Below are 25,086 nucleotides of genomic sequence, written 5' to 3' on the forward strand. Positions count from 1 at the left end.
ATGGGAACAATTCTATGGTCTCAGTCGCAACGCATCGCCTAGCAACCAAGGGGTCATTCAGACGGAAGCGACAAGCGCAATGTAACTTAATCAATAGAAATTGAATTTTAAAAAAGACGAGATTCTCATCTTTGGCAATGTGGACAAAGTGATAGATGATGAGAAATCTCATCATTGACACAGAATTATGCGACAATAATTATGGATTTCCGGATCGGATTATACAACTCATTATGTCTCATTTTCAAACCGAAGGTTAACCCATTTTAGGCCGGAACCCCTTTTTGGTGTTAGCATTACGTTATGCTTTAGCTATTTAAAAATAGCAGATCTACAAGCTCATAGCGCGCCACTGAGTGGTGCGCTACGAGCTTGTAGGTCTGCTATTTTTGAAAAAAAACGACTGACATAGAAACATGGATCTTTCAGAAAACTGTCAGGATGTAGAAGACATTTTTTGAATCTGATCTCAGGTCAGAATGGAAAACTGTCAGGATGTAGAAGACATTTTTAGAATCTGATCTCAGGTCAGAATGGGTTAAAAGACGTACGTGTTAGAGGGGAGCGCGGGTCTGGACGACGACGAGAGGTGAACGGAGAACGGAGCCGTCTGTGGTTCTGGGTCCATAATGTCCTCCTCCTGGTCGTCACACAGCGGAGTGGGCGGAGCCCGCCGACACCGGGCCCCTCATCATGCTGCTGACGAGAGTGGAGGACCCCTCCCCCTCCAGCTCCAGGGCCTCTGGTCCAATCAGACGCTGCCGATGCAGGTTGAGGATGGAGTCGGCGATGATGCGGGCGGTCTTCTTCTGGTAGCCCCCCGACGTCACCATCAGGATGGGGATGGCCCGGCTCCGGGCCGCACGGAACACCACCTCGTCTCTCTTCACTATGCCCTGAGGAGGGGAGGGGAGGGGAGAGGGGGAGGGGGGAGGGGGGGGGGGGGTGGAGGAGAGGAGAGGAGAGGAGAGGAGAGGAGAGGAGAGGAGAGAAATGCCATTAAATGGCAGCCTAATTCATGTCAAACTGGGGGTACTTTAAATTAAACTGGTTGAGAATCACTGCTAGAGCCGTAAAAATGGGGGTCCTTGGCGTATATGTATATTTTCTAATGGGGGGTATGCAGGCTAATGAGTGTCAATTTGGGGGTCCTTGGTCTAGAGGTCCTATAATACCAGAGGTGAGATGGACAGTCCCCCAGAGGGACAGACAGAGGTCCTATAATACCTGAGGTGAGATGGACAGTCCCCCCAGAGGGTCCAGACATCCATCCATCTTCAACCGCTTATCCGTAGTCGGGTCGCGGGGGCAACAGCTCCACCAGAGAGCTCCAGACTTCCCTCTCCAGAGCAACATTAGTGACTTCCTCCTGGGGGGATCCCGAGACGTTCCAAGGCCAGTGAGTCGATGTGTTTCCTCCAACTGCGCCTTGGTCTGCCCCGGGGTCTCCTCCCAGTGGGACGTGATCCTTGGTCTGCCCCGGGGGTCTCCTCCCAGTGGGACGTGCGTCGAGGACCTCCCTAGGGAGGCGCCCGAGAGGCATCCTAACCAGATGCCCGAACCACCTCAGCTGATAATAATATAATACCTGAGGTGAGATGGACAGTCCTCCCAGAGGGACAGACAGAGGTCTTAATACCTGAGGTGAGATGGACAGTCCTCCCAGAGGGACAGACAGAGGTCCTAATACCTGAGGAGAGATGGACAGTCCCCCCAGAGGGTCCCCGTCCAGGATGTCCGTCCCGGCGTTGTAGACGATGACGTCGGGTCGCATCTCGTTCAGCACGCCCTCAGTGTGCAGCGCCACCTTGTGGAGATACTCTGCGTCTTCCGTGCCCCAGTCCAGCTCCACTTTCCTCCGGATGGCCCCTATAGTGGACACAGCGCATGCAGTAACAGAGTTACGTTTACTAGAGTAACCTATATACTATAGTGGACACAGAGTACGTTTACTAGAGTAACGTATATACTATAGTGGACACAGAGTATGTTTACTAGAGTAACGTATATACTATAGTGGACACAGAGTACGTTTACTAGAGTAACGTATATACTATAGTGGACACAGAGTATGTTTACTAGAGTAACATATATACTATAGTGGACACAGAGTATGTTTACTAGAGTAACGTATGTACTATAGTGGACATAAAAAAATAAAGTAATGGTTTCGGACATACACGGTTTCCTGGCGCCAGTACGTTAGTGTGACTTACAGTAGCAGCAGAGTGGAGGAGCAGGTCAAAGTGTGAGATACAGTACAGTGTGTTCGTTGTTCTTTATTCTGACACAAGTTTGTTTTTAAGGGCGTGAAGCTATTTTTTGCTCTTTGACTTTCTGACATTTTCTGGTAGGATTTTTTTTCGGTTGGGTACATTTTGTCCCATCTGTCAGATCCACCTGAGTGCAATGTTTCAACTTATTTATGTGTTTTGTTTTCCTTTTTTATCGTATACTAATGCCCTACTTTGTCACACAACAGTGTCGCTGAAATAAGTCGCCGATCTACGAGCTCATCATGACCTTTTAGATCAACGCCAGTTTAGGCAAAAGGATGTCTGCCAAGGACTTAATTAACTGCTTTTTTAGCAACTCCCACAGCGCCAACGACGTCTTTAACGTCTTTTTCAGACGTGTATAACGTTGGGCAAAAAAAAAAAAAAAATGTATAGAAACTGGCGCTCAGGGACTTTTTGGCACCCCATAGTGGCATAGTGGCGTAGAATGTAATGCAAGCATTTACCGAGAATTAATGAACGAACAAACGAACGAATGAATGAATGAATGAATGAATGAATGAATGAATCTTTATTTCCGTGTCTTGTCGTTAAGATTATATGGGATTATAAGACACCAACAACATAAATAAACAATATCACGTTCACTTCTCACACAATAGAAGCAAAAATAATAAGCAAAAATAGAAAAAATAAAATACATCACATATAAGTTTGCATATACGTTTTCTGGGTGTTCAGCGAGGGAAATGACGGAGGATTCCGGTCAGCTGGAGCTCAGGTGCCTATATGCATGTTACCATGACGACGTGTTATACCATCACACTGTTACCATGACATCGCCCAATCACATACCTCCGCTCCATTATGGAGCTATGTGTGTCCCTATACATGTCCCTGTGTCTGTCCGAGCACGTAAAGCTGCAACGCTGTAACTCTGTCATGTCTCCACCGTTTCGGACGCGGGAAGGCTCGCCGGAACCTAGCCGCCCCCCTGGTATACTCGTTTATCCTGTCCTGTATAAGTCCTCCTCTCCTGGAAGAAAACTGGTATCCCAACCGGTCACTACAACCTGACACAGACGGAGAACACAGTGACCTGAAACCAAACTGACCAGACTGCGGTGACCCCACTGTGTGTGTGTGTGTGTGTGTGTGTGTGTGTGTGTGTGTGTGTGTGTGTGTGTGTGTCTGTCTCGTTGTGTGAGAACTGTATGAGTTAAAGTGCCAGTTTTATTGTTACATTTTGTACAGTATGACTTTGGCAGACAACTGTGGAAACAATATATATTCTTATATTTTTAGGAATGCATTTGCCTCTTGTGTGAACTGTTCAACTGTGCATAGCTGAATAGGATGGGACAGGGTAGGTGTACTGCATTTTAACATCCTCTTGTGTGAACTGTGCATAGCTGAATAGGATGGGACAGGGTAGGTGTACTGAATTTTAACATCCGTTACAATGGTGGTACTTGGAGAGCCAAATATTGTTTGAGGTGTTTGAGGTGGTCAGTGTCAATTAAAGTGTCCTTGAGCAAGACTCTGAACCCCTAATTGCTGTGAAATGTGTATGAATGGGTGAATGTTATGCACAATCTAATCTAATCTAATCTAATCTTAAGCCATTTTGGGCGGGAACCCCTTTTGTGAAAAATCGACTGACATAGAAACATAGCTTTTTCAGAAAACTCTCAGGATGTAGAAGACATTTATAGAATCTGATCTCAGGTCAGAATGGGAAACTGTCAGGATGTAGAAGACATTTTTAGAATCTGATCTCAGGTCAAAATGGGTTAAAGGCTTTGGATAAAAAGCGCTCTATAAATGCACCATTTTGCCATTTATACAAAAGCTTGTAAATCCATGTCCTGACATACAAGGTTTCCCACCTAACAGAAACAATGTGCCTCTTCCTCCTCCTCCTCCTCCTCCTCCTCCTCCTCCTCTTCCTCTTCCTCTTCCTCCTCCTCCTCCTCCTCCTCCTCCTCCTCCTCCTCCTCCTCCTCAACGCTCTCGATGCAGATGTGATGTTTTGTTTGGGTTTTCGAGACAACAGCCTTCATGAATTATTTAAACGGCATCTCTATTGATCGGCTGGCTGTCTCTATCAATAAGATAAGGCTTACATGAGCATCACACAAAGGCGTGGGATGGATATTGGCCCCGGAGGGTCCGGAGGGGGCCGTGACACATCGTCAATGTTAACAAAGTTCCCGGCGTTCCGGCTTTAATGGCTGCTGGATATGACTCATTATGTTACACAACACCAAGGAAAATACACCCATGTTCAGTGGTAGAAGAAGTACTCACATTATTTACTTACTTAAGTTAAAGTATTGATACTGCAATGGAGAAACACTCTGGATGGAGGTGACTCCATCTTCACGACCCTTTAGTTTATAAATAGGAACACTGTGGATGTGACTCCATCTTCATGACCCTTTAGTTTATAAATAGGAACACTGTGGAGGTGACTCCGTCTTCACGACCCTTTAGTTTATAAATAGGAACACTGTGGAGGTGACTCCGTCTTCATGACCCTTTAGTTTATAAATAGGAACACTGTGGAGGTGACACCATCTTCACGACCCTTTAGTTTACAGTACACAACTTTTTAAATGACAAAAAAGTGCCACTTTTGCTGAAAACACGACAAGTTGTTTCAGAGTGGAAGGAAGCAAGAGCAAAAACAAATCTCACGATACTTTTCGTACTTTTACTGAAGCACATTTTGAATGCAGAACTTCTACTTCTACTTGTAACAGAGTAATTCTACGTTGCGGTATTGATATTTTTAATAGAACCCATTTTGAGCGGGAACCCCTTTTGGTGTTAGCATGATGTTATGCTTTAGCTATTGAAAAATAACAGATCTACAAGCTCATAGCGCGCCACCGAGTGGTGCGCTACGAGCTTGTATAGGGTTTTTTTGACAAATCGAAGAAGGACTGAAATAGAAACATAGCTTTTTCAGAAAACTGTCAGGATAAGAAGACATTTTTAGAATCTGATCTCAGGCCAAAATGGGTTTTAAGTAAAACGTGCGAGTACTTCTACTTCCGGATTCCCTGAGCCTTATCGACGACTGGCACGGTAAAAGACGGACGGCGTGGTGTCGTCCGTTGTGTCAGCTCGCCTCCTCACACTGACCCCTCACACTGACCGGGAGCGGGAGGCGACTCACCTGATGAGCATCCAGGTCGATGATGGCCGCCCTGGAGACCCCTTCCACCCGCTCGAACAGAAACTGAGACGAGACGAGAGAGAGAGGAGAGAGAGAGAAGCCATTCATTAGCCTCCATCCTCCGGATGACAGCATTATTACCACCCTCTGTTCTCAGTCCAAACGGACCAGCACCGTGGAGTGGAGTCCGGCCGGGGGTTCCGATCCATCGCGGAAGGTTTTATAGCGGCTTTGATTTGATATCAGATGATTTAAACTCCGTCATCATCAGCCCTTATCAACACCACGCAGTGGAGCCAGTATGGACATTTCCTACATACATTTACTACAAATTGCCATAAAGGCCAAAGATACAGAACCTTACCCTGAAAAAAGGTTCGTTTCAGTAGGAGTTTTGTCCCCTCAGCCATCGCGGCATTAAACAAACTGCCCCGCCGATAGGATGGTTTCTGTACACAGTGGGGAACTCATGTGCCACTCGGTGACGCGCTACGAGCTTGTAGGTCTGCTATTTTAGAAAAATCTACAAAATCACAATGCGATGCGTGTAAAAAAAAAAAAGCAACAATAGCAGATCTATAAACTCACAACGCATCGTGATGCCATGCAGCTGTGTGCTTGTACATCGGAGGTTTTCGCGTGACAATGTCAAACAATGAACAAAAATGTAGATATGCTTTCAAGGACAAATTCAATTTTAATGATCTCTACAGCCAGCTCTGTGAGTCTGTAGAAATGGAAGCATAATAATAATTGCCATAATGCGTTCTCATTTCAAGACGCTGGCACAGGTGGACAGGCTCGGTCTTACCTTGATGGCCAGAGTAATGTCGGCGTAAGCACAGAAGCTTCCCCCCTTGTCACCGGAGCAGTGATGGAATCCGCCCCCTGAGAGAGAGGCACACAGGAGACAAGTCGATGGCGGCTCAGTGTCACAGCCATTAGCCATGGCTGCTGCAGCGCGCGCTCGCCGTCCGACAGCTCTATTACTCAAAATGACCATAATTGGCCCCTTTAAACCATTCTGGGCGGGAACCCCTTTTGGTGTTTTTAAAAAGCATTATGTTATAGCTTTAGCTATTGGAAAAATAGCAGGTCTATACAAGCTCATAGCGCGGCACTCTGTGCTATATGAGCTTGTAGATCTGCTATTTTTGAAAAAAATGATTCAAATGTGGCGCAATATATATTCTTTCAGAGTGAACGTTTTTAACTCAAATCTTTGCTTCTGGGGGGTGCCTGGAACAACATATTCAGATGGGGGTCGGCGGCCAATTACATTTTTTTTTTTGGGGGGGTGGTCCTTGACATGAAAATGTTTGAGAACGACTGACGTAGAAACATGGGGTTTTTCAGAAAACTGTCATGATTTGTATAGAATTGAAGGTCTAAATGGGTTAAGTAGGGCCATTATCGGGTGCATTGTTAGTTGGAGGAATGGCCACTCATTCCCCCTCATTCCCCCTCATTCACCCAGCCCAGGCCCGCCGCGGCAGCAACAATGTGATCATCGTTACAGGAATGAGGCTTGGCCGGTCGATGAGGCGTTGGAAGACCTGTCGAACTGCCCGTGTGTCTGTCCACGTGGGACTACTGCCTGGGACGCTTGTTTTACAGCGCCGCCTACTACCAGTAGGGCGGGGTCATTGGGAAAACGCCCTCGCCAGGACATTATTTTACTATTCTCTGCCTATCGGCTCTGCCTTGGCTCGAGTTCGCTTGAGACGGCGGGCCTCCATCGCGGTCCAGTCTAGAGTTATATACTGTGTAAAGAAGCGCCCCATCGGCGCACATCGACTCCCAGGCTCAGCACAAAAGCGAGTCCTATGTGTCCGAGTGCCATTATAATACGGAATGACTGAGATAATAGGCTCCATGCATCAGATCTCAGATCTCACATCTAAAGGATCTGTGAGTGTATAAAGACCAGTGTTGGGGAAGTTACTTTTAAAAAGTAAGGCGTTATAGTTATCGTTACTTATCTAAAAAAGTAATTTGTTACTTTACTTTACATGAAATTATGAAAGTAACTACTTTACTTTACTTTACTTTAGAAAATAATAATATAAAAAACGGCCGAAACCGAATACCGAATATAGGGATTTTTTTTAAAGCTAGATCTATAAAGAATAGGGTTGGGAGACTTGGGACTTCATTAAAAAACATCTAATTAATTGGAGGCTTTGTGATGAATTCATCTCAATTAATCACATTTTAATCGCATATCAATAGGCATATTTGACCTGAGCAGTGAGCTTTTTTTGTACATAAGCATAGGCAATAAAACAAGTAGTAATAATTATAGTGATAATATTATTTATATAAAGCTTCTCTAAGTACTTAAAGACACTTTTCAAGGAGAACATGAGAAAACAAATAAAAACAACTTTATTAGAGAAAAACTAAGACTATGGAATAAAATAAATTAAAGTGGAATGAGATAGCAATATTCCAGATGTGGGTTTGAATTTATAGGTGGTGGCATGTCTGTGATTTTTGGGAAGTGCATCGTTTTGACAGGTCTGCTTGCTGTGGACAGTGAAACCCTTAAACACGGGCAGACGCAACGATACAGTCTATCATTCATTGTTAAAGCTCCAAATGATATTCCCATTCGTCATTGTGTCTGCCCGTGTAACGCAGCAGCGAGTGTGAGGGGTTGGGGAACGGATGCAAAGTACATATAGTGAAACTAACGTTAGCTCCCATGCTAGCTAGTAGCTTCCCTCGTCAACACAACAACACCACAGATCGGGTGGAAGCTGCTGATATCACGTTGCTTGTGCCCGTGGATGGGAAATAAGATTTAAAAGGCTATGGAAGCTTGGATGAAAGGCAAAGCACAGATGTGTGCAAAGTTTTGTCGGATCTGCCTGTGCATTCCGTCTGCTGCAGTGCGTGTGTGTTCTGTCAACTTCTGTGTTACTCTTGTGAGTCTGTCACTGGCTGAGCGTCATAAGCATGCGCCCTTCCTGCGCTGGAAGTAGCAGATCTACAAGTTATCTACCCGTCGCAATGCACAGCACGTTGGGCTTGTACATCTGTGTTTTTCCCGCAGGTTAGTTGAATTATATCGATTCACAACTTTATTTGCCCCTTCACTTCAGCAGCACAGAGACGCCTGTATGATAGACTCACGGAGCTGCATGGCCAGACTTTTTTCACTGATCACATAACGCCATAACGCGGGCAACGCTTGCAACAATAACTATAGCGCCGTTATGGAATGGGGAAATGTAAAGCGTTAGGTTACAAGTTACTGCAAATAGTAGTTACGTTATGTAACGTAACGCATGTAAGGGCGTTAGTCACAACACTGATAAAGACCAAGCACAACAGCCAAAGATGCTTAACGGACATATCAGATTCACACGGGCCCGACAGAAGTGCTGTTGGGAAACGGTGCCCTAGTGGCCAAAGCTGGAAATGCAGGCAGGTAAAATACATGCACAAAGCTGGGGTTTAACACAGAGCGCTCGTCATAGGCGGCGGGTGAGTTTTACATTTGGGTAGGCTATAGAATTGCGTTTGGGGGGGATTCTCGCGGCCGAGCGAAGCGAGGCCGCCGCCGCAGATTTATTTATTTATTTATTTCCCAGATGGTCTAAAAATGAGTTATTTTGCATACTTTTACCAATGAATTAGCCTATACACAGACAACGACTTTTGGACGTCTTTTTCTCAAGTCTCGAGTCAGTCAGTACTCAGTGTAGATTACCCGGCGGTCTTGCTGCCCCTCCGGGAGTCGCGGCTCATGGCTCTACAGACGGCACAGAGACAGCAGTCACTCCGCTGAACGTGTCAGTGTTGCTGCAGTGGTGTGAACTGTGAACCGTGCAGCCTAGGCACTGGTGCTGCAGAGTTCTGACACAGCCGACTCACAGCTTCTTCTTCTGAATTAGGCTACTTTATATTTGCATTGAAAAAGACATTTCGCTGTTTCCCAAAACAAACCAGCGCGCGCTACTCTTTGCTACAAAGCGACTGGAAGGACGAGGTTTACAGACATACCAATAGTAGTCAATCATATGCTGTATAGTGTATAGCCTATCCGATCAGTGATCACCAGGGGGCAGCGACAACACACACACACACACACACACACACACACAATAGCCTTCTATAATGCTGCGCACATATATTATATATATTTAAAAAAATACCCAGCATAATTTTTGGGAAGGCTAAGCCTTCCCTAGCCTTATGCACCCGCCGCCTATGGCGCTCGTTCATGATTCCATTCAAGCTCAAGTGAAAGTCACATTTTATTGCCCTACAATATATATATATATATATATATATATATATATATATATATATATATATATATATACATACATACATACAGTATACACACAAATCACACTGATTATCTGCCTCACCGATAGGATGGTTTTCTGTGTATAATGTGGATCTCATCTATGGTCTCATCTATGTGTCGTGTGATATATTGTTTTGTGCTATATGGTTATGTGTTTCTGTGTTGTTTCCTGTTGTTGTTGTTGAACAGACTGTGAAGACAACAATAAAGACTCTAATGACTCACCTACGTTGATCGCCCATCCTCGCTCAACGGCCAGCTTCCCTGCCTGAGGAGGAAGACTTCAATACATCAGCAACAACAGCACAGGTGGATAGTAATTTACAACCCTGAGCGGCAAGGACGGAGTTAGTCCGTTCGATCAATTAGTAACGCCCAGTGCTCAGGACAGAGATTGATCAAAAGGAGATTGTTTAAATCAAAACCGATCGCATCGCTCCACAGGCTGGGAGCGTCTGTTGCGCAACATTCAATGTTATTTTCCGGTGGGACTTCATCGAAAATGACCCCCCCCCCCAATCTTAAAACGTGAATGACTCTTGATCTAAATCATTCCGTCCAATTCTATGAAAAGATTACGTGTTAGACGGGTGCCGTGTCATTAGTCAGAAGGTTCATTGTTCCGAAATTACTATCCCTATCTCTAACCCTAACCTAAACCTAACCGCAAGCACGGGAGCAAAGCTAGACCTAACCGCAAGCACGGGAGCAGTGCATGTTCGGACTAACTGGACTTCGGATCTATGGGTAGTTCCCGTTAGACGGCCCATCGCGGTCCCGTTGCTATAGTCGCGGTAGAATGAATCATACCTCCCGTTGTTGTCGATCGGCTCTAGAGTGTTTTGGCTACATTTAGCTACTTCAGCCACAGTCCGTCGGTAAATGTGCTCCGCTGCTATAAATCGCAGGGGGAGCTATGAGTTAATGGATAAAAAAAACCCCGGGCGTTCGGGGTGCATTTCGTCTACTGTAGTAGTAGAGTGCCAGAAATATCCGATCTACAAGCTAACAACGCGTCGCTCTGTGGCACGTCGTGAGCTTGTAGATCAGATATTTCCGGTGCGATACACCCGAGCACGGCCAAGCATTTTAGTCACGGTTTTAATATGTTGACGAAATTGTTGACGCGACAGATTTAGTCATTATCGTGTAGTTTTTATTTAGTTTATTAAAACAAAACAAACAACAACAAAAAACGTTGTTAATTTAGTTTTTGTTAGTGAAAAAAGGTATTCCAGAAACATGTTTGGTCATTAATAACTCCGCCCCCTACCATGATGGTCATTAATAACTCCGCCCCCTACCATGATGGTCATTAATAACTCCGCCCCCTACCATGATGGTCATTAATAACTCCGCCCCCTACCATGATGGTCATTAATAACTCCGCCCCTACCATGATGGTCATTATTAACTCTGCCCCCTACCATGATGGTCATTAATAACTCCGCCCCCTACCATGATGGTCATTAATAACTCCGCCCCCTACCATGATGGTCATTAATAACTCCGCCCCCTACCATGATGGTCATTAATAACTCTGCCCCCTACCATGATGGTCATTAATAACTCCGCCCCCTACCATGATGGTCATTATTAACTCCGCCCCCTACCATGATGTTCATTAATAACTCCGCCCCCTACCATGATGGTCATTAATAACTCCGCCCCCTACCATGATGGTCATTATTAACTCTGCCCCCTACCATGATGTTCATTAATAACTCTGCCCCCTACCATGATGGTCATTAATAACTCCGCCCCCTACCATGATGGTCATTAATAACTCTGCCCCCTACCATGATGGTCATTAATAACTCCGCCCCCTACCATGATGGTCATTAATAACTCCGCCCCCTACCATGATGGTCATTAATAACTCCGCCCCTACCATGATGGTCATTAACACTTTAACTGCTACAGGTTCTAGCGGACCCTGGCTTACTGGTGCTGAAGGCTTAACATGGGCTTTTTGGGGGGCCCACAGCGAGGGGCCTCTTATAGCGAGAATCACACCGCATAAATCAAAAGAAAGCCCAACTTGTCCACTAATTTAAAAAAAAAAAATTATGATTCTACCATCTTCCATTCTGGAGATATTGACCTTTTTCTAACACCTGCTTTTGCCTGCACGCTGCTCGTGAAAAAAAACAACAGAGATATGGAGGCCTGAAGTTGACAGACATTTCAGTTCAGTTTTTTTAGTTCAAAAGACCGATATAAAATTGAGCACAAATAATATCCTATACAAACCATATACCGAATGAAAGCCCTGAATGTCTACTTTTAGGAGGAAAACAGTACACATTGTACACATATACAGTTTTGACAGTAATTGGTCATTGAATTCAGCTTGTGCCCACCAGAGATAACTTCATAGAAGACATGGACCTGAACTGCTCAATATTCACAAAATAAGGCCTATAGCAACATATACATACTATATAGTATGAGTCATGTAAACCCATTTACAGTTTGGTCTGTGAACTTCTACTGTAATAATAAAAATCACACCCCTGTGAAGTGAGCGGTGCAACTCTGTTCTCTACGTATTCACTACAGCTCGCTACACGGATATACGGACTGAGTCATGTAAACCCATTTACAGTTTGGTCTGTGAACTTCTACTGTAATAATAAAAATCACACCCCTGTGAAGTGAGCGGTGCAACTCTGTTCTTTACGTATTCACTACAGCTCGCTACACGGATATACGGACTGAGTCATGTAAACCCATTTACAGTTTGGTCTGTGAACTTCTACTGTAATAATAAAAATCACACCCCTGTGAAGTGAGCGGTGAAACTCTGTCTTGTCCCATATTCTTTTCACTATGTACGGATTGAGGCAGAAAGTCATGTAAACCTTTTTACAGTTGTCTGTAAACTTCTACTGTAATAATAAAAATCACACCCCTGTGAAGTGAGCGGTGCAACTCTGTTCTCTACGTATTCACTACAGCTCGCTACACGGATATACGGACTGAGTCATGTAAACCCATTTACAGTTTGGTCTGTGAACTTCTACTGTAATAATAAAAATCACACCCCTGTGAAGTGAGCGGTGCAACTCTGTTCTCTACGTATTCACTACAGCTCGCTACACGGATATACGGACTGAGTCATGTAAACCCATTTACAGTTTGGTCTGTGAACTTCTACTGTAATAATAAAAATCACACCCCTGTGAAGTGAGCGGTGAAACTCTGTCTTGTCCCATATTCTTTGCACTATGTACGGATTGAGGCAGAAAGTCATGTAAACCTTTTTACAGTTGTCTGTAAACTTCTACTGTAATAATAAAAATCACACCCCTGTGAAGTGAGCGGTGCAACTCTGTTCACTATATACGGACTGAGGCAGAAAGTCATGTAAACCCATTTACAGTTTGGTCTGTGAACTTCTACTGTAATAATAAAAATCACACCCCTGTGAAGTGAGCGGTGAAACTCTGTCTTGTCCCATATTCTTTGCACTATGTACGGATTGAGGCAGAAAGTCATGTAAACCTTTTTACAGTTGTCTGTAAACTTCTACTGTAATAATAAAAATCACACCCCTGTGAAGTGAGCGGTGCAACTCTGTTCACTATATACGGACTGAGGCAGAAAGTCATGTAAACCCATTTACAGTTTGGTCTGTGAACTTCTACTGTAATAATAAAAATCACACCCCTGTGAAGTGAGCGGTGAAACTCTGTCTTGTCCCATATTCTTTGCACTATGTACGGATTGAGGCAGAAAGTCATGTAAACCTTTTTACAGTTGTCTGTAAACTTCTACTGTAATAATAAAAATCACACCCCTGTGAAGTGAGCGGTGCAACTCTGTTCACTATACACGGACTGAGGCAGAAAGTCATGTAAACCCATTTAGTTTGGTCTGTGAACTTCTACTGTAATAATAAAAATCACACCCATGTGAAGTGAGCGGTGCAACTCTGTTCACTATATACGGACTGAGGCAGAAAGTCATGTAAACCTTTTATTTGCAGTTTGGTATGTTTGGTACGTTTATTTGCAGTATCGTACCAAATGCCCACTTTATATCAGTGGGTCCCTTACTGCAATAATCATACAAAATGCCCACTATATATCAGTGGGTCGCTTACTGCAATAATCGTACAAAATACACAATATAAAGTTCAGTCAAAATAAACATAAAAAACACAACAATATAAAGTTCAGTCAAAATAAACATAAAAAAACACAACAAAATTAAACCTTGTACAACCTACTGGTGTGGTACTTGTGGTAACAAGTACCACTATGCAGGGGCACCCCACAGGCTTTGCACATGAAGCTCGTCTCATGCCGCTGACCCGCAACGCTGCAAACCCGACACCGCCTTTGGGGTGTCTTTTTGCGGCTGCCTGGGGCTTTGGGGATTCTAATCAGCTCATGGTTTCTAAGCAGCCCTGACAGCCTGCTGTCAGGGTCTCTGCGTGGTGGCCTAGAGGATCCCCCCACTGCACCCACCCTCGCTGACCTTTGGGCTCTTGGGGCTCCCCCCCCCCCACTGCACCCAGCGGCTCTCCAGGGGCTTCCTCCCCCCCCACTGCACCCAGCGGCTCTCCAGGGGCTTCCTCCCCCCCCACTGCACCCAGCGGCTCTCCCATCTGCTCCCCCCCCTCTGCACCCACCTCCCCCTCTGCACCCACCTGAACCTCCCGCAAGTTGCCCCATTCCTTGATGATGCTGACCAGGAACGATAACAGAGTCTTTCTTTTGGGGGTGCCCCTTGTGGCGACTTTGAAGAGACAGAAAGAATTATACATTGCAATGCTGAACAAATACATGATAAACTTTTTAGTCCACTTGAATGTTCTGCGTGTAAACGGGTAATATGAGATCATCTGGTCTAATTTATCGACCCCGTTCATGTACTGGTTGTACGCTGCAATGGATTGAGGCTTTATGAGCTCTCGTCGGACCGCCCTCCCCTTTTCCCTCTCCAGGACCGTGACCATCTTGTTGTCATGTACAGTTGACAGAACCTTGACAATGTTTTTGTCCCGCCATGCAATTATCATTACATTATCTTTATGGCGCATTATCCGTTCTCCAGGTGCCAGCTGGCTGAGGGTAACATCTCTAATGGCAGGAGGTTCTCCCCGGTTTTTCCTTAGAGTCCCACAGACATGCGTTCCCAACCGTCTAAGATTATTGCACATTTTTACACTGTTATAATAATTGTCCATATACAATATGTAACCCTGATGTGCCAAGTCAGCCATCAGGTGTTCAACTGTCGGAATCAAGGGCGACTTTTGCCCTACATAGGGTTTAAGGCTATAGCAGTAACCTGTCTTGCTGTCACAAAGCATGTACGACTTCAGGCCATACTTGATCGGCTTAAGGGGGTTGTAAACCCTGAAGGCCAACCTCCCTCTCCAGAGCATCATTCCCTCATCTATAGAGATGTTCTGTGCTGGTGTGAACATGTCCTTGAATTTGGCCAACAAGTAGTCCAACACTGGCCTCACCTTGTGCAGCCTGTCCGCCGGGTCCCCTGCCGCATTGTCTGAAAAATGAATCACTCTTAGCAGCAACTGGAACCGGTCACGGGCCATGGTCCGGTTGAAGAAGGGGGTTGAAAGAACCTCGTCGGTGCTCCAGTACAGCTCCAGGCGGGGCAACTTTATGATGCCGGTCAGAAAGTAGAGCGCCAGAAAGTTCTTGAGCTCCGTTAAGGTGACCTCTCTCCACCGCCACATTCTCGAGTGGACCTGCTCGACAGGGACCTACAATTTAAAATTGACATTTAGTATATAGATAAAAGGAAGGGGAAAGAAAAAAAAAGAAAAAAAAAAAAAAAAAAGGAAAGGTGTATATATATATATATATATATATATAAAAAAAAAAAAGAAATATCAAATTTAAAAAAAAAAAAAAAAAAAATCACACCATCGTGAAGTGAGTGGTGCCGGAATGCGGCCAGGCGGCCGGCCCGGTTCCGGCGAGCCGCCCCGTGTCCAAAATGGTTGAGAAATGACAGAGTTACCATGTGGCACAGACAAACCCAGGGACACACATAGCTGCCTATAGGAGTGGTTGAATCACTGCACCACTCAAAGAAAAAAAAAAAGTGTTGCTAAAAAAAACACAGCACTACCCCTCTCTCCGTTTCTGGCGCCCCTTACTGGTATAAATAAGTAACATACTTGCACCACTCAAAAAAAGTGGTGCTCGGTTTTCTAGTACCGTAAGTATACACTATAGAATGCCATGTCTACATAATATGCCATCTAAATTACATAATTTTACCTTATCATAAACCAACTTCGCATAGAGGTTGGTTTGGACCACGATGTCCGCCAGCAACTCATCTGTCAGGAAGAGCTGGAAGAACTCCCACGGGGCACTGTCTGCTGTCAGTGGATCATAGTGGGCACCCGGGTCGGCGGTGAAGGGGATGTGGTGGGGTTTCCAGCCAACATCAGACCACTCAGAGGCTGCCTCAGCTGGACGGTCACCAGCTACATTATAAACACATATACATGTACAAAATTACCATAAAATACATTTTTATTTGTGTAGTACTGTATACATTTGCTGCTATGCTCACACTTTTTTTACTCTGTAAACCTGTGATGTGACAATAAATCTGATTCTCAAAATAAGTCTCACCGAGCTCGCTGGCAACAGGCTCTGCAGAACTGGTTGATGGCCGTTCACCATCATCCAGAAACAGCGTGTCTGAAATGTAGATCAATTCAGGCATTTAGGTCCAAGCACATGTAGTTAGCCTTCATTTACTGTACTGTCATAAAGTAAAAGTACTGTCATAGTAAATTTACATTTATAATCAAATGTGGTGCATAGTAAACTAGGGTCACATGCAAAACTCACCCAAACCAGCAGCAGCATCATCAAAGGGTGATGGCCGGTCAATGTCATCTGCTGAAATGAAATCCCATATCAAAATATGTACATCAAATCAATTTTATCTAAGTGACTTAGTTACAATAAGCACAGATATAAAATGCAGATATTGTTAGCATGTTAGCCTGCATAGAATGTCAGTACAAGAGTACATGTGTTTGCATTGTGAAATTGAATTGACATTGTAATTGAATGTGGTGCGTAGTAAACTGGTATCACATGCTAAACTCACCCTGTCCGTGTGAAACGGCAGCAGCAGCCCTGGACAATGGCTGTGATAATGGGTCATCAGAATCAGATATGGCTGAAATAAAAATCACAGTAAAATATCAAAATATGTACATCATATCAATTCTATTGAAGAGACTTACAATAAGCACAGGTATCAAATGCAGATATTGTTAGCCTGAATATAATGTCACTACAATAGTACATGTGTTTGCATTGTGAAATTGAATTTACATTGTACTGGATGTAGTGTGTAGTAAACTATGATCACATTCTAAACTCACCCCATCCGTGTGGAACGGCAGCAGCACTTCTGGAAGGCTGGTGGTGGTCATCATCAGACAGGGCTGAAATTATATCACAGTAATATTATCAAAATGTGTACATGAAATCTATTGTATCTTATCGACTTAGTGTTATTATATGGCCTCAGCTGCCTGACCTGACTCAGTGACAACCTTTCTGCATAACCATATTGATAACCATGACATGAAAACAGAAAACTGTCAGGAAAAATGTCAGGCAGCTGAGGCCAATATAACACTAAGTCAATAAGGTACGGACAGAATGAGCAGGAACACGCATGCATATCATATAGTACATATATAGTGCTATAATCGAAGTGTTTGAATGAAAATGTAGAACATTTTGTTCTCATACCTCCATGGGGTGCCTGGGCAGACTCACCCATCTCCTCGTCTGAGTCTGAAAGCCACTTGTCTGAGTCTGACTCGTGGTCTGACATGCCTGAAAACATAATCAATATTACAATGTATTCACTTACTATGAGACCTAGCAGATCATGTCTGTCTGTCTGTCTGTGTGTGTCCCCTTTGTGCCCATATATGGAGCCGAGTGATTTGTGAATCACTCGGCTCCATATATGGGCACAAAAGGGGCCAGGTCCACATATACAGTAACAGCGGGACAGACACACAGACAGACAGATAGACATGTGTACGAGCTGCGTTCGCAGCTGAGACCCTGCAGATCATGTCTGTCTGTCTGTGTGTCTGTCCCGCTGTTACTGTATAGAAATAAATGATTTGGATTATGTAACATCTGCACGACAATATAAAAAAAATCATCCATGCATCCCATCCCATCCCATCCCACCAGCGGCAGTCTGAGATGGAGGGATGACTATGTCACTACAATAGTACATGCGTTTGCATTGTGAAAATGAATTTACATTGTACTGGATGTAGTGTGTAGTAAACTATGATCACATTCTAAACTATTGTTAGCTAAATACTGAATCGCGTTTTGTTACTGTACTTTCTAATCTACTGTGAGTGAATCCCTGAGACCCTGTTGCATCTGAATCAAATAATTATAAGACGAAAATATCTAATGTATTGTTAGCGTGCGTCTGTCTGTGTGTCTGTCCCGCTGTTACTGTATAGAAATAAATTATTTGCATTATGTAACATCTGCACGACATATAAAAAAATGCATCCCATTCATCCATCCCATCCCATCCCACCAGCGGCAGTCTGATTCTAAACTATTGTTAGCTTGAATATAATGTCACGCATGCTAGCATCCCATCATTGTGATGTAGGGATGACTGGATGCTAGCATGCTAATAGTACATGCGCATGCTAGCATCCCATCCCATGATGGAGGGATGACTCGGCATGACTCGGGATGACCGGCCATCACCCTTTGATGATGCTGCTGCTGGTTTGGGTGAGTTTTGCATGTGACCCTAGTTTACTATGCACCACATTTGATTATAAATGTAAATTTACTATGACAGTACTTTTACTTTATGACAGTACAGTAAATGAAGGCTAACTACATGTGCTTGGACCTAAATGCCTGAATTGATCTACATTTCAGACACGCTGTTTCTGGATGATGGTGAACGGCCATCAACCAGTTCTGCAGAGCCTGTTGCCAGCGAGCTCGGTGAGACTTATTTTGAGAATCAGATTTATTGTCACATCACAGGTTTACAGAGTCATGCAGGGATAACAGCGGGACAGACACACAGACAGACGCACGCTAACAATACATTAGATATTTTCGTCTTATAATTATTTGATTCAGATGCAACAGGGTCTCAGGGATTCACTCACAGTAGATTAGAAAGTACAGTAACAAAACGCGATTCAGTATTTAGCGATTCAGTATTTAGCTTAGCAGTAAACTAACGTGGCATACAACAATTGATAAAAAATAAAAACTAACGTGGCATAGGTCCACAGTAAAATTGTAAAATGGAGGTTCTTTCTTACCGCCTTCCTGGTCGTACTCGTCCAGGTCTTCCCTGGTGGGGCTCCAGTCGTCCTCAAAATCGACAACGTCCTCCTCGTCCTCCTGATCACTTTCTCCCGGGGAGAGAGTGACGGGAGACGGCGGAGGAGCTACCGCAGCAGCCGCTGCAACGCGGGACGACCGACGTGGTGGTGGTGGTGGTGGAAGGGGGACCGCCGCCGCCGGCACATCTGCCTCCAAAGGCTGCTGCAGGCTAGGGCCAGCCTGGGTGTCCTGCTCGAAACCAGAGGCCTCTGGTTCCGAGTCGGTCTCGTCCTCCACCTTGTTGGCCATAAGCCACTCGGCGATCGAGGGCTGACCGGGACCGGGACATGGGGGGCGCCTGCGTGGCATGTCGCAAAATGGCGACGGACAACGACTAGACGCGGGGAAAGGGTAAACGGGAGACACAGACAAACAGTTCACTAAACTAACACTACTACACTTCACTAGACTGACAAAACGAACAAAACACTGAACACTGAACACTGATCCCTAAATCCTACTATTACTACTAACTAAAAACAAAACCTAACTGGAAAAAACTAACTAACGTGGCCTATACTATGGACGTATGCTAAAGGACGTATACTACTCTAAACGGACGGACTACTAAACGGACAACTAAAGACTAAACGGACGGACTAAAGACTAAACTATACCTATATAATAATAAACTAATCTAATAATATATACTAAATGGACGACTATGTGATCTAAATGTACTAAACTAAATGGACGATTGCTCAAAAAACTCACTCAAACTGCACTGCTCAAAACCAAACCGATGTCAACGTGTCTCCACAAATACTACCTACTCCCACAAGGGGAGCAGGGCATCCTGCCCTTTTTATAACTTTCGGTCGGATGACGCCATCGGAGGGTTGTAGATCCGATCGGTGCTGCTTTTTTTGCTGTCCGGGCGCAAATATAGTTGAACTATAGTAATCAATAAAAAAACGTTTTTTGGACCATAAAACGTATAAAAACGTTATGCGCTTCTTAGGGGTGGCTATAATAAAACGTTTAAAAACGCTTTCAGCATTCTATGTGTTAATAACTCTGCCCCCTACCATGATGGTCATTAATAACTCCGCCCCCTACCATGATGGTCATTAATAACTCCGCCCCCTACCATGATGGTCATTAATAACTCTGCCCCCTACCATGATGGTCATTAATAACTCCGCCCCCTACCATGATGGTCATTAATAACTCCGACCCTACCATGATGGTCATTATTAACTCTGCCCCCTACCATGATGGTCATTAATAACTCTGCCCCCTACCATGATGGTCATTATTAACTCCGCCCCCTACCATGATGGTCATTAATAACTCCGCCCCTACCATGATGGTCATTAATAACTCCGCCCCCTACCATGATGGTCATTATTAACTCTGCCCCCTACCATGATGTTCATTAATAACTCCGCCCCCTACCATGATGTTCATTAATAACTCCGCCCCCTACCATGATGGTCATTAATAACTCCGCCCCCTACCATGATGGTCATTATTAACTCCGCCCCCTACCATGATGTTCATTAATAACTCCGCCCCCTACCATGATGGTCATTAATAACTCCGCCCCCTACCATGATGGTCATTAATAACTCCGCCCCCTACCATGATGGTCATTAATAACTCCGCCCCCTACCATGATGGTCATTATTAACTCTGCCCCCTACCATGATGTTCATTAATAACTCCGCCCCCTACCATGATGGTCATTAATAACTCCGCCCCCTACCATGATGGTCATTAATAACTCCGCCCCCTACCATGATGGTCATTAATAACTCTGCCCCCTACCATGATGGTCATTAATAACTCCGCCCCCTACCATGATGGTCATTAATAACTCCGCCCCTACCATGATGGTCATTATTAACTCTGCCCCCTACCATGATGGTCATTATTAACTCCGCCCCCTACCATGATGGTCATTAATAACTCCGCCCCTACCATGATGGTCATTAATAACTCCGCCCCCTACCATGATGGTCATTATTAACTCTGCCCCCTACCATGATGTTCATTAATAACTCCGCCCCCTACCATGATGTTCATTAATAACTCCGCCCCCTACCATGATGGTCATTAATAACTCCGCCCCCTACCATGATGGTCATTATTAACTCCGCCCCCTACCATGATGTTCATTAATAACTCCGCCCCCTACCATGATGGTCATTAATAACTCCGCCCCCTACCATGATGGTCATTAATAACTCCGCCCCCTACCATGATGGTCATTAATAACTCCGCCCCCTACCATGATGGTCATTATTAACTCTGCCCCCTACCATGATGGTCATTATTAACTCCGCCCCCTACCATGATGGTCATTAATAACTCCGCCCCCCTACCATGATGGTCATTAATAACTCTGCCCCCTACCATGATGGTCATTAATAACTCCGCCCCCTACCATGATGGTCATTATTAACTCCGCCCCCTACCATGATGGTCATTAATAACTCCGCCCCCTACCATGACGGTCATTAATAACTCCACCCCTACCATGATGGTCATTATTAACTCCGCCCCCTACCATGACGGTCATTAATAACTCCACCCCCTACCATGATGGTCATTATTAACTCCGCCCCCTACCATGATGTTCATTAATAACTCCGCCCCCTACCATGATGGTCATTAATAACTCCACCCCCTACCATGACGGTCATTAGTAACTCCGCCCCCTACCATGATGGCCATTAATAACTCTGCCCCCCTACCATGATGGTCATTAATAACTCCGCCCCCCTACCATGATGGTCATTAATAACTCCGCCCCTTACCATGATGGTCATTAATAACTCCGCCCCCTACCATGACGGTCATTAATAACTCCACCCCCTACCATGATGGTCATTAATAACTCCGCCCCCTACCATGATGGTCATTAATAACTCCGCCCCCTACCATGATGGTCATTATTAACTCCGCCCCCTACCATGATGGTCATTAATAACTCCACCCCCTACCATGATGGTCATTATTAACTCCACCCCTACCATGATGGTCATTAATAACTCCACCCCTACCATGATGGTCATTAATAACTCCGCCCCCTACCATGATGGTCATTATTAACTCTGCCCCTACCATGATGGTCATTAATAACTCCACCCCCTACCATGATAGTCATTATTAACTCCGCCCCCTACCATGATGGTCATTATTAACTCTGCCCCCTACCATGATGGTCATTATTAACTCTGCCCCCTACCATGATGGTCATTATTAACTCTGCCCCCTACCATGATGTTCATTAATAACTCCACCCCTACCATGATGGTCATTATTAACTCCACCCCTACCATGATGGTCATTAATAACTCCGCCCCTACCATGATGGTCATTAATAACTCCGCCCCCTACCATGATGGTCATTATTAACTCTGCCCCCTACCATGATGTTCATTAATAACTCCACCCCCTACCATGATGGTCATTAATAACTCCACCCCCTACCATGATGGTCATTATTAACTCCGCCCCCTACCATGATGGTCATTATTAACTCTGCCCCCTACCATGATGGTCATTATTAACTCTGCCCCCTACCATGATGGTCATTATTAACTCCGCCCCCTACCATGATGGTCATTATTAACTCTGCCCCCTACCATGATGGTCATTAATAACTCCGCCCCTACCATGATGGTCATTAATAACTCTGCCCCCTACCATGATGTTCATTATTAACTCTGCCCCCTACCATGATGGTCATTATTAACTCTGCCCCCTACCATGATGGTCATTAATAACTCTGCCCCCTACCATGATGGTCATTAATAACTCCGCCCCCTACCATGATGGTCATTATTAACTCTGCCCCCTACCATGATGGTCATTAATAACTCTGCCCCCTACCATGATGTTCATTAATAACTCCGCCCCCTACCATGATGGTCATTATTAACTCTGCCCCCTACCATGATGGTCATTATTAACTCTGCCCCCTACCATGATGGTCATTAATAACTCCGCCCCCTACCATGATGGTCATTAATAACTCCGCCCCCTACCATGATGGTCATTATTAACTCCGCCCCCTACCATGACGGTCATTAATAACTCCACCCCCTACCATGATGGTCATTAATAACTCCGCCCCCTACCATGATGGTCATTATTAACTCCGCCCCCTACCATGATGGTCATTAATAACTCCGCCCCCTACCATGACGGTCATTAATAACTCCACCCCCTACCATGATGGTCATTATTAACTCCGCCCCCTACCATGATGTTCATTAATAACTCCGCCCCCTACCATGATGGTCATTAATAACTCCACCCCCTACCATGATGGTCATTATTAACTCTGCCCCCTACCATGATGGTCATTAATAACTCCACCCCCTACCATGATGGTCATTATTAACTCCGCCCCCTACCATGATGGTCATTAATAACTCCGCCCCCCTACCATGATGGTCATTAATAACTCCGCCCCTACCATGATGGTCATTATTAACTCCGCCCACTACCATGATGTTCATTAATAACTCCGCCCCCCTACCATGATGGTCATTAATAACTCCGCCCCTTACCATGATGGTCCCTCCTGTCTGTGTCCTCAGCGGCTTCAGCACCTTCCTCTGGACCAGGGATCTCTGTGATGGTCTCCACCACCACTGACCACTGGGGGGAGACAAACACAATTTACCAGACGCTCTTAATCCAGAGCGATTTACAGTAGGCTAAGCTAAACACATTATCCCCCAGTCTGAACCGGATCCGTCACGTCTTTGTGTGGAGACGACGGACGTCATTCATCACGTCACAACTCTCTCCACTGTACCATTCATTCATCTTCCATTGTTCTCTCTCGCTGTCTCCGCCTCAAGGCTCATACATAGTCTGTATTTTCGGTGGTGAGGTGACCACCGAACTACAACATGACGTCACGAGCCGCGGTGAAGAGCAAACCACCGCCACCGCTCCAGCCATTCTCTCTGTTTTTACTCAGCACCACTCAACGTTATTTCACGTCATTTCGGTGGTGACCTCACCACCGAAAATCCAGACTATGAATAGGCCTTCAGCCCGCCCATCTCCTCTCCTCCCAGCACAGTAGAGTTATGGATGGACATTTTAAACCATCTCTTTAGATAGATAGATATTCAGTTTAGAGCTTCACCACTGGCATAAAAATAAACAACCATACTGTGTACAATAACCCAAAGTGCAATAGTGCTACTGCAATGTAACAGTGCAAAGTCATAATATTTCAGCAATGCATAGTCCAAAGTTCAATGCAATGAACAAGTCCATTTTCAGTACCCTTTTAATACTATAGAGGAGGCTCGGGGATGGGCTGGCGAAGAGACAACTAAGGCCCTTCACCAAATACTGTAGGAGTAGCCTCGGAAACCCAGACGTTTTGGAGCAGTGTTGAAGTGTTGATTTCGTCGACTAAAACTAAGACGAAAAATGTTCGTCGACTACCTTTTCCCGCTGACGAAAACTAAATAAATTTCATCCCATAACAAGCTTATTGAGTACCCGTTATCAATAAGCTTTGGGCTTATCAAGCCTGTTATCGACCATAGTATGGCCCATGACGCCATGTTTAATTAAACAATCAAGACAAGAGGTGATAAAAAAATAAGTGTAATCATCCATGCTGGCACAAACATGTCGCTCTAAAAGTGTATTGATACCTGCCAAACAGTGCTGCTCGGGTAAACAAAATTACACTTATAAAGTTACGGTACACATATTAACCAGTTAACTAGTTTATTAAATAATATTTTATTGGTAAAAAGGTCAATTGCCTTCTGTCTGTTAGAAAAGTATTGTATTTGAAGGCCCTAGTAAAAGATAATGGTTCCGAGTGTATTGTCATCTCCCGTCTTTCAACAAAATAATAGAAAATGCTCGATAGTGGACTCGATAAGAACCCGGCTCGGTAAGCCTGATCGATAAGGTGATCGTTATCAATAAGAATTAACG

General features: G+C 44.7%; 1 protein-coding gene across 1 annotated transcript; it reads right to left on the reverse strand.

The window, feature by feature from the left end:
* Positions 1 to 584: 584 nt before the first annotated feature.
* On the reverse strand, positions 585 to 23,943 carry LOC308335360 (histone deacetylase 11-like; the record flags this gene model as incomplete). Its single annotated transcript, XM_080792379.1, has 7 exons — positions 585 to 896; positions 1,691 to 1,927; positions 5,422 to 5,484; positions 6,233 to 6,309; positions 9,968 to 10,010; positions 23,682 to 23,772; positions 23,933 to 23,943. The coding sequence occupies 7 exons, from the start codon at positions 23,941 to 23,943 to the stop codon at positions 648 to 650; spliced, it is 771 nt and encodes a 256-aa protein (XP_080648505.1). The 3' UTR covers positions 585 to 647.
* Positions 23,944 to 25,086: the final 1,143 nt, after the last annotated feature.

Source organism: Protomyctophum bolini (assembly GCF_963924005.1).
Source record: "Protomyctophum bolini genome assembly, chromosome: 20".
Classification (NCBI taxonomy): domain Eukaryota; kingdom Metazoa; phylum Chordata; class Actinopteri; order Myctophiformes; family Myctophidae; genus Protomyctophum; species Protomyctophum bolini.